The sequence below is a fragment of the Haliotis asinina genome, chromosome 1 (genome assembly GCF_037392515.1).
Source record: "Haliotis asinina isolate JCU_RB_2024 chromosome 1, JCU_Hal_asi_v2, whole genome shotgun sequence".
NCBI classification, from domain to species: domain Eukaryota; kingdom Metazoa; phylum Mollusca; class Gastropoda; order Lepetellida; family Haliotidae; genus Haliotis; species Haliotis asinina.
Window position 1 is genome coordinate 75,102,116 of NC_090280.1, and position 10,718 is coordinate 75,112,833.

The 10,718-nt window shown below is 38.1% G+C and overlaps 1 protein-coding gene across 1 annotated transcript; it reads right to left on the reverse strand.

Annotated features, from left to right (window-relative positions):
- Positions 1-218: 218 nt before the first annotated feature.
- Positions 219-9,000, reverse strand: LOC137282596 (uncharacterized). Its single transcript, XM_067814371.1, has 4 exons — positions 8,026-9,000; positions 7,381-7,449; positions 674-763; positions 219-326 (listed from the first exon to the last, which is right to left on the reverse strand). Exons 1-4 carry the CDS (start codon positions 8,998-9,000, stop codon positions 219-221), a joined length of 1,242 nt encoding a protein of 413 aa, XP_067670472.1.
- Positions 9,001-10,718: the final 1,718 nt, after the last annotated feature.

The following is a 10,718-nucleotide window of genomic DNA, read 5'->3' on the forward strand; positions in this document are numbered from 1 at the left end:
AATTTCTAAATGCCCCTCAAAGAACACAATTATGAAAATGGATGGCACTGGTACCATCGCGTTTTGGGAGTGTCAGTCAGAATATATGATGTCATTGTGATATTAATGCAGTTTCAGAGTATTCGCCATCTATACGAAAGGCCTCACACTACAAGGACCAAACACTAGTTTTAGTGATGGAAAAAGCATCCTCTTAATAACATAAATAGTGTTCAAATTCACATATCACTCCCTGTGACATTCCGGAAACAGTTGCATTGACACGACGAATCTGATGGCTTGAACTGAACAACCACAAATATGTAGGTGATCAATGTTCCAGCGATCTGAAAATAATAGATGACATTTTTGTTTTATGTGACGGACGGAAAATTAGTAAAGTACATATGAAAATATGTGATATATTAAGAGAGTATTGGAGATAGACACGTTTCAGGTACATTGTGTCCTGATCTCGCGAAGCAAAGCAAAGGTTAATCATAGATCATAACTATTTAACACTGATAACACTTATTTATGTAATAAAGAATTAATTATCAAAAAATAATTGATATTAGTGTGTGAAACTATCATCACATTGTGCCTTGCCTTTACCGTGTTTTTTTTGTTGTTGTTGTTGTTGTTGTTGTTGTTGTTTTTGTTTTTGTTTTTTCTTATAGACATTATGGCTTACCCCAAGCAGTGTTGGCATGGTGATGGTGAAGAGGCCGTGAATGTTGTAGCCGATAGTGTCTCCCGTCAATCTTGACACAAACAGGTTCACCTACAATACGAACGAATCTTTCAAACCTGTTAGATCATCTGCAAAGATATATGTTTCCACCGGTATTATCAATGAAGTGTCATAAAAGACAGAAAGGAACATTTTGCCACCTAAAATATGTTGCAAGAACCCAACAGTGAAAAGCTTTCAAAATGCTATCATAAATAACAGAGGTAAAACCGTTGTTATCTATGCTAAAGATAGTTTATCTATATCGTCAAATATAACGTCTATTTGTCTAGTACTCATAGAATTGGGAAACATCTACCTACTGCATTGGAATTTAATTGAATGCTTCATGCTAATATCTCTCACCATAGTAATGTAAGGGTCTCACTACAATAAGATATAATTCCTATCTCGTAAATGGTAATTGCCACTTTTGAGAAAACAGGATTTCTGACAAGACATTTCTTCTAAATGTTTCAAAACAAATACTTAATAATGCTTCTACGGTCTTAACAAGTCTCTCTTTTAAACATTGACACCCGTTGTAAGCACCTGGCCATCACTGATACATTGTCCCTGTATCAGTTTCACCAAATCTCAGGAACCTGTGCTGTACGCAGTGTTCTTTAGGCCTATACCTTCATGTGACCAAATCGGTTTGGACTGTGGAACCCTTAAGCCCCCTTGTAGATGACGAGGATTGGACCATGTGTGTGTGTGTGTCTGTCTGTCTGTGTGTGTGTGTCTGTGTGTGTCTTAGTGTCTGTGTGTGTATGTGTGTGTCTGTGTGTGTGTCACTCTCTCGCTCTCCCCCTCTCTCCCTATGTGTGTGTGTGTGTGTGTGACATTAGTTGTCAGTGACAGTAACATCTGCTAGTTTCTCATGTTATAACATAGCTATAGGTGTGTGATCAAATGCATGTTCATTTCAAGGCGTAGGGAAATAAGGACACACGAGGACTCCATCCTCCCTTACTGGCCTATTCAAAAAAAGTGCAGTTATGTTATAAGTGGTATGAGTTTGCCGACTCTAGTGTTCACACAGCTAAATGTGTTTTTTATTTATTTAATCAATATCACATTATGCAGATGACTGGGATGTTAGTTGCTATTTATTAGGTCAAAAGAGCATATCAGAGCGCATTTTCCTGTATCAAAGGTGTCGATGGACTGTTTATAATAAATTTTCATTGATGATTTGGTGTACAAGGACAACACGGACGTTTTCATATCTGTGAACAATAAACGATTGTAGCTGTCTGAATGGGTCGCGTGGCCTATGCACTACACTATAGCAGAGATCCCTTGCTCACTGAGCCGGATCGTAACGAAAGAGACATGTGACAACTGTGATTGGATCAAATAATGTAAGATGTTTATGTTTCTTAAACACACCAGTTTGTAAAACGTACCACCATTTTAAGTACTTAGTGCTGTTGTTCCTTTCACCATGCCTTATGTGTACAGATATGTTCAAGTAGGTGCGTGCCTGGAGCTTATGTATTCAGCTTCCTGTGTGTGGCACAGCAAAAATAACTTCGGAAACCTAACTGAAACAAAATGGAAACGTAAGTTTCAGGTATGTTTCAGGATCGTTTCTTTACGTTTCCATCAAGTTTCCGATAAATGGAAACTCACAAGTTACCCACAGTCCGGTAAGGCTCCAGTGAGTTTCCGTTACCCAGATTCCAGTTGGGGCTCCAGTGGGTTTCTGTTACCCAGATTCCAGTAGTGACCCAGTGAGTTTCCGTTACCCAGATTCCGGTAAGTTTCCTCTGGGTTTTAGTTACCTTCATTCCAAAAAGGTTCCATATGTTTTCCACTATTCTCTACTTTCAGATAGTTTCAGTTACTTAATTCATTTAGGTTTCCCACTGATTTCCGTATTTATTAGATACATTAACCATATTCCGTAGGTTTCAATACATCAGAATTTGTGTTACTATATTTGGTTCTATAATTGGTGATATGTCCACATGATCGATGATTGTGTAAATTATTTGACACAATACATTCAAATACATGTTCACTCAGTTATCTCAACACCACCTGGACATAAAATAAAAATCAGTCAGTCAGTTGGTTTCTCTTTATTCGTCATAAACATTGATTTAGAAACTATCATCAAAATTTGCTCAATAGCATTAACATGTAGGAATTCACACACATAACAAAAACAATACCACCTATATTTACATCACATTGTCCTCATAGTGTGTCTGTGTTTCAATGTTGCAAATATACATTGTCACAAAAAAATAAAAAAATCCTGTCAGTAGATTTCTCTTTATTCAGAGAGGAATGACTTGCCCACTCACAAGCACATAAACCACTTACACACATGCATATTTATAATTATTATTTATCATTTTCCCAAGAACAAGGTTAAGTGTTTTCAAAACCCACATGTTTGGAATGTGTGATGGAATGATGACTCAGAAAGAGAATCATTAGTTGTTGCTTTCCTAAACATAGTGAACGCACTATCCTTAACTATCCTGAATCATATTCTCAATGACCAACTGGAAGATCTTTAGGTTGCAGGGACTGAATGCATCTTGTTGGGTGGCGTTGCAAGGTCTTCATTTTTGCCCTGGCTCTGGAACACGCTGGAGCCATTCGTTCATTGTCTAGTAAAGTCTTACAGTGTAGCAGCTCCTCGCTTTTCCCATGAAACTCCAACAGAGAAGACAAGGTTACAATCCTCCGTGTCAAACTCCACAGGCGATGTCAATTCTGGGGTTATGACTACATCCACTTCCTGTTTCCTTTCTCAGTCCAGTTAATAGTAGCAAGATTCTTCATGCGCTGTTGGAGTTTCTGAAAGAAAAAATACAACTAATGCATAATTCATGTCCATCGTATATTCTAGGGAGCGATGCTTGGTCTAATTAGATAGTGACACATTACGATGATAGGTAATGAAGTTATTTTATTGCAGTTATGTTGTGATGTGACAATACGCAGCACAAATGTCAGAAAAATGGGTGTTTCAAAGCCTGGGCCCCGTTTCACAAAACTCTCGTAAGCCTAAGGTCTCGTAACTTTTCTCGTAGCCTTTGCACCTCCTATGTTACAGTATGCCAGGTACAGATGCTACGAGAAAACTTACGAGACCTTAGGCTTACGAGAGTTTTGTGAAAGGGGCCCCTGGTGTGGTATATTAAATATATTATCATGTCGAGCAATAATAAAAGTTGCAGAAAGTCATTTTACCTAAAGTAAGTCGGAACTTTTCCATGATTCTTCTCACAACATCCTGAAACATAAAGAGACACACATTTGGATTATGAACATATGTCGATTGGTAGTATTTTCCAACTATTATCGTGAACTAATTATTTCATCAATATGTCACATGTTGATTTCCTGCATATTAGTATTTTTACCATTTCAGACTCAGCGTACAGGTACATTTTAGTTTCACATCAAAATGCAATACCTACATCAATCACTGTGAGGTAAGTCGAAGTGCGAGCAAATGGTTACTGTAAAATAACGTTTCATTCGATACGAACTGAAAATTTCATCTGAAACTTACCCGACAAGGATGGGGCACTGTTAATTTTTCTGCCCTGGGTGTCCGTTGCGATCGCTCAAAGGTTCCCAGATCCTTAGTTCCAAAGCTTCAATTGTGAAATTCGTTGCCATATCTCAAGAAAATTGTAGCAAGTATACAGACTGCAATCTCTACTGCCTCACTCTCACAGACCATACTTCAAAACAAGTACGAAGTTTTTCCAATCTCGCGCTTGTACGTCTGAACAAAGAAGGCGGCATTTCAAACAAAGACTCATGGGTGCTCAGTTATTTTCTAAATTCTTTTCTAAACATGTCACTTATCTGCTTACCCTTCATAGTTTTAGAAAAACAGTGATAACTGCAATATGTGTTTAAGTATATTGTTTATTTTTCAAAATGATATCACATCTCGCGAGGCGTTATTCATTCCTAATCAAGCGCTTCCGGTTACGTAGTCTGCCTGCTGGGCAGCGCCTGCTCCATCGACCGTGACGGACACAGGGACAGTGCAGCTCTCTTCCTTGGCAGGCATTAAAAAAATGAAACAATAGTATCGATGGATGTAGCCTGGTTGTAATAAAGTATTCCAGCAATGTAAGCTTTTTCTATACCGAAATGCCGAAATTGCCCGACAGTGATACCCATTTAGCATTTCTTATGTCTGCACTAAATATTCAAAGTTATAATTCAAGGTCTGATGTATTGCATGTTGTGTAATGTATGGTTGGAGGAGCATCAAAAGGAGTTATCATCAACCGATAACAATGTAACTGATTTATTACTTTTATCTTGCACAGCGGATTTGTCAGGTGGGGGCGGGGGAATACGAACATGATACATGGCATACACGATACTCGCATTTTCGTCACCATTTCTCTAATACACAAACAAACAATGCATACACTATTCACACAAGATACATGACACCTTTAAATTATAATGCAGACAGTATTAGCTGCTGGGGCTAAGAGCCACTTATTACCTTGTCACAACACGTCCCCACTAAATTGTCAGGTGCTCGATGAGAAGATACACCAATGCGAAAAACAAACCCGAAATAAGGCACATGACACGGAACAGGTCTTTTGTCAGCTGCAGGTGAATAGCATATCGTTGGACTCTTTCGTGTGAATATCGATGGGTTCATTCCTCGAACAAGGTAATAGTCTAATGGTTAACGTTAGCTTGTTTTAAGTTTGATATCTATGTTTTGGTTTCTTTTTTCTTGTAATACCATTTTATAAAGCCATTGCATTTCAATTTTCTTTTCACCATGAAGTTCTTCTAGGCGAGACAGACAACAAGTTACAGTTTGGGCAAATGTGTGTGAAATATGATTCCCCTATACCTTAGAACAAACTTTATAAATTCACTAAAACAGATTTGTTGTGTCTTGTATTGTGTTGCTTTACAAAATATAATTCTGCTCCAGAACGTTAACGAACATATTGTTCTTTTTGGTACAGTTATGTGTAATGTGCCTGACCACTCCCAGCTACTGTATATCAGTATATACCACGTTGGGAAATGGCGCCTTACTCAGCAATTCCTAAGCTTAAGATTTTTCCTAAGTTTCCCAAACAAGACCTAAAAGAGACTGAGTAGAATCTTAAGTTTCCATATTCTTTCAGTTAGGTTTTCGTTGTCCTGTAGTTAATATTATTTTATGTGACAATATCTTCTATTTGAATTCTGAAACAGAAACACTGTGATCACTAAGCTGAACATATCACATAGGCAGTTTGATGTAGGTTTGTGGATATATGCATATCGAGTCACATTTATTTTTCTACAATCGTTTCAATCAAGATCTTACTAATGGAAACCATCGATGATCTTTTCCAGTTGTTTTATGCAGTGGAAACTAACAATGATACTTTCTTATCAGTTTCCATTTCTGGAAACTAACCTTGTTGGTTTCCGACAGTTTCCAGACGCTGAAAGTAATATTGATACTTTCAGCCACAGGAAACTGCCGTAAACCAACAACAATAGTTTCCATGAACTTATATGATTTGACATACCTATCTGACATTTTTCATGTAGGTTTACGGAAATCTCGAAATCTTATTCTTTTAGCTTTGTCATTGTCTTTCGAAACTAATTTACAAATGCAACAGTACGTAAATATAGTCCCCAGAGGACCAGCACCAAGCTAAGTTTGTCGGTTCAGATACGCGAAAATGTTGTTTTTTTTCTCAGTTTCCGGATACAGAAACCTAGCGGAAACCTATATTACGCAGTATGTACAAGGTTTCCCTTACTATGAATGTTTCAACGAACTGAAACCAAGTGCAAACTCCTAGAGACAGTTTCAGTCGCAGAAATACGATGGCAACTATGACTTGTTTGTTTCAGTTTTGTAAACTATACGGAAACTCTCATTGCGTGTTTCCATATACTGAAATCCAGCGGAAACCTACATTACCCAGTATCCATTGGGTTTCCGGAAAAACGGAAACTAAGTTATTTTTGGCTTCCCGTGGAATAGTTGCTACAGTTTAGGACTGATGATCACTGAATATCTCAAGTAGGGTTTCAAGTGGTTGTACACGTTGCTGGGCAGTCATGAAATGGTTTATCATTTGTTATTTATATTAATGAAAACAAGGGGACACTCATCTACATGGGAACCTAATGGTTCAACAGTCCAAATCGATGAGGTCACACGAAGGTCACATACATGTGACGCAATGAAAACAAAATGGTGGATATAGGCCTAAAGAACCCTGTATACATCAAACCTATGGGTTTGTTGGAGCTGATAACTACAATCCACACTGAGGCTTCGACCCAAGGTAATAATGAATGTCATTAAGTCTTGGACGTCATGAAATAATTTCTAATTGCTTTGTGGTAATATTTTCTTTAATCACATTGACCTTTTATAAATGTTACACTAATTTAACATTTATAGATATTGGGTCATGATAAGCAAAAATAAGATCTATTCATGTTTTCTTTTCATAAGTGATTGTTGGAGATCTAAAAAAACATATTGGCACTAATATTGGTCAGAAAATGCAGCAGTTTTAGATGAAAGAAATGTTTCCTTTACCAATTAGTGGCAAATGTATACATTTTCATTGGGATTTAACATGAATCACATATATGCATAACATGTGCAGACATAGTTTCTTAGATACCTTCTGCAGGCCTTTGCCAGAGAAACGTTCTTTATCCAACCCCCAAACATACTGAAGGGTCCCATGAGCCTGCAAAGAGAGCCATAATGGTATATTGCATATCCAACAACTTTCAAATATGTTAGAGCTCTATCCATCAGACCTTCTGATTCTTGGGGCATTAATCAGCCTCACAATGGGTAATAACTAACCATTATACAATGGTAATGTTTTGCAGCAAATTGGCAAGCATCTAGGATCTGTAGTCATTTTCGTTTCCCGTCACATTCAGATCAAGTGCAATGAAAAACATATCAATAATTATCATTATCTATATCTAAACAAGACACAAAAGAACAAAACCCTTAGCTTCGAACAGACAAATGCATCAATAAACACTCCAAAGACTATACATACAATGGCCCACACACTCCCTACACCATAAACCACCACTTCTTCAGAAGTGATTTGGTGGGATAGAAAGGAATATAGTATACTACTTCTCCAATACTTTCAGATGGTGTAGCTGTATCCGACTAAATTGTTTCTAAGATATTCAGTCCTTTTCATTACTTAATAAATAATGAAGTTCTTGTGAAATAATTTTCAAAGCAGCATATCTTTTCATTGTCCAAATCTTAAGACATTAAACAATAAAATCCCTACCTTTGAACTGACATGTGCATCAAGCAGTAGTCTACACCCAATACATAGAAGGGCCCATGCACACAGTACACTGTAAACCATCACTTCTTCAGAATTGATGTTCTTGGATAGAATGGAATAAAGGACAGCACTGGTCACAGGCGCAGACAGGAATACATAAGTGAAAAGAGAATGTTGCACATAGTTGCTGACATCCTCAAGGACTTCAGTAATGTGGCCATGATGGATGACCAAAGCGTTGAACCTAGTTTCAGTGTCTTCACGGTGACTGTTACAAAGTTCCTTGAATTGTGTTTCAACACGTTTGAATTCATGCCACAAAAACAGCGAAAGAAATGGTATAACAATATAGTTACTTGCCCACTGAAACTCTACCATTGTGTATCCAAGACACATGATACCTAGACCAACTGATTTCCAAGGTTCCGAGAAGGATATTGCAGGGAAGATATCGTACATAACTTCAGGGTAGCTCTTCGTCATGTAGTATTTCAGTGGAGCAAATGATGCCATGTGCAAAAGACTGAAAACAAGCATTGGTCTCAGCCTCTTCACCCATTTCTTGAATTCATCAGTCAATCCATATAGTTCCTCATATTTGCGGAAACGTACATGCAGTTGGTGGAACGCTTTTGAGAGAAAGATGCTGTAGATCAATGATAAGTATAAATTAATGGCTATGGTGGCACAAAAGGACACAAGACGTAAAACCGGTCTAGATTCAACTGCATAGATATAAGTAGCAACGAGAAAGAAAACAATGCAGGTCAAAATTATTATTTCAACAAATATAACATACACAAGTTTGAGTCTGTCACAGCATGTCATTTTCTTCCCATGATTCGCTCGACGATAGATTCCTCCTAGACAAGAAATGAGACCCAAATGTTTGAAGAATACATCTGAAACGACCAGCTGTTCGTCATAGCACTCAGTTGGTCTTTCATTTGTGGAAGGATGTACCTTGGGAAACATTGTGTCTGACTGTTATTTGAAAATAATAATGACACTGCTTGAAAAAATTTTACAGTCCTTTCACTTCCACGTTGTCTCTGTGAGAATGTTTTGTAAAGTTCCTGTACCAGAGACAGCTGTTCAATAAGGAAAGCAAAAAACACTAGAGTTGTGTTATCTGACTTGTCAGACCAGAATATTTCACAGTGATGCCTTTGGTAGAAAGGTGTCAATCTATGAAACAAGCAGGTGCACCACTAGATGTGTTCCAGATTTCAAATCTCTTGTTCAGAAGTCTATAACTTTTTGGTGCACACTTTCGTTGCAGTGTATGGCGTTTAGCAAATGTCCTTTTACTTCATACGGTTTGACTTGGTAAAAACACAATCTCTCCAAACACCTTGCTTATGTGTCTACAGGAGACTTTTCCTGTTGAATCTCCAAAATTGCATTCTACCCTCTTCCTGCGTTTCTGATTTCATATTATGAGCCCGTTGATTACCTCATGTACCAATAACAGTGTACCACCAAAGTCATTCCTGTACACCATGACAGTGAAGTACACTCTGGAAAATCAAAATCCCAAACCGTTCATAAATACGATCTCCACTGTTTGTGTTCAACTCCATTGTCACCAATCCACTCACACCTTACACGTTAAATCATCACGTCATTATTGCCCACGTTTAATCAATACTATTTAATGATATTGTTGATTCTCTGTATCTGGTATGCAGGATTGTGGGGTCTTGCAATTTATGGCTTTCACAGACGTGTACTTTGCTAGTTCTCATAAATACTTCGTGCCAGGCTATTGTTCTTGTTTGTCCCACAAACAAGGCAACGTATTTACATTCTACGTGCTAATTTACTTTTGGACTAACAGGTGCATCAACGACTTCGTTCGATCGTTTGTTCGATTTACTGATGTGTCTCCCCGCCTTGATCTTGCTGGATTATTGTTCAAAGCGGACTAAATCTAAAAGTCACTCACTCATAAATCATAAACCATCTCGGGAAAAAACAGTGCACAATTCTGACTATATCACGTATTTTATCAAGCAGGTGTTCATGAAACACTCGGGGCGCTGGGTTAGCATTGTGGTTAAAGCGTTCAAGTCGAAGACCCGGGTTCGATTCCGTAAAGTGATGTTCCCCAACGTGACATTGCTGGAATATTGCTAAACACGGTGTAAACCTATATTCGCTTTCACGAAACACTCTGAAATAGTTCTAGTACCACATGTTGGGCGAAAACATGTCATTTCACTACGTGATTGGTCTTAATCAATCGGATCATTATTTAATTGTCACAGGTGGTGGTGGGACAGCCGAGTGGTTAAAGTGTTTGTCCGTTGCGCCGAAGATTCGGGTTCGATTCCTGACATGGGTACAATGTATGAAACGCATTTCTGGCGTCCTTCCGCCACCATGATGTTAATGGAATATTGCTAAAGGTGGCGTAAAACTGAACTCACTCACTCACTCACTCACTAATTTTGACAAACACCAATACTTTGGATCGAGTCCGTGTAGGTTAAAATGCTGTCTGATTTTCCTAATGCTGTAAGTAACGGTATTCGACACCACACTTTCCTGTGTTCCCATCACATGACAATGGCAGTCATAGCGATCGCGTGTGAGCACTGTTTGCATTACTCTCATCTAGTCCGACTGATAAAATATTAATTTACATGGCGTTTTACCTTGTTGACGTAACGACTTAACGGAGCCGCATT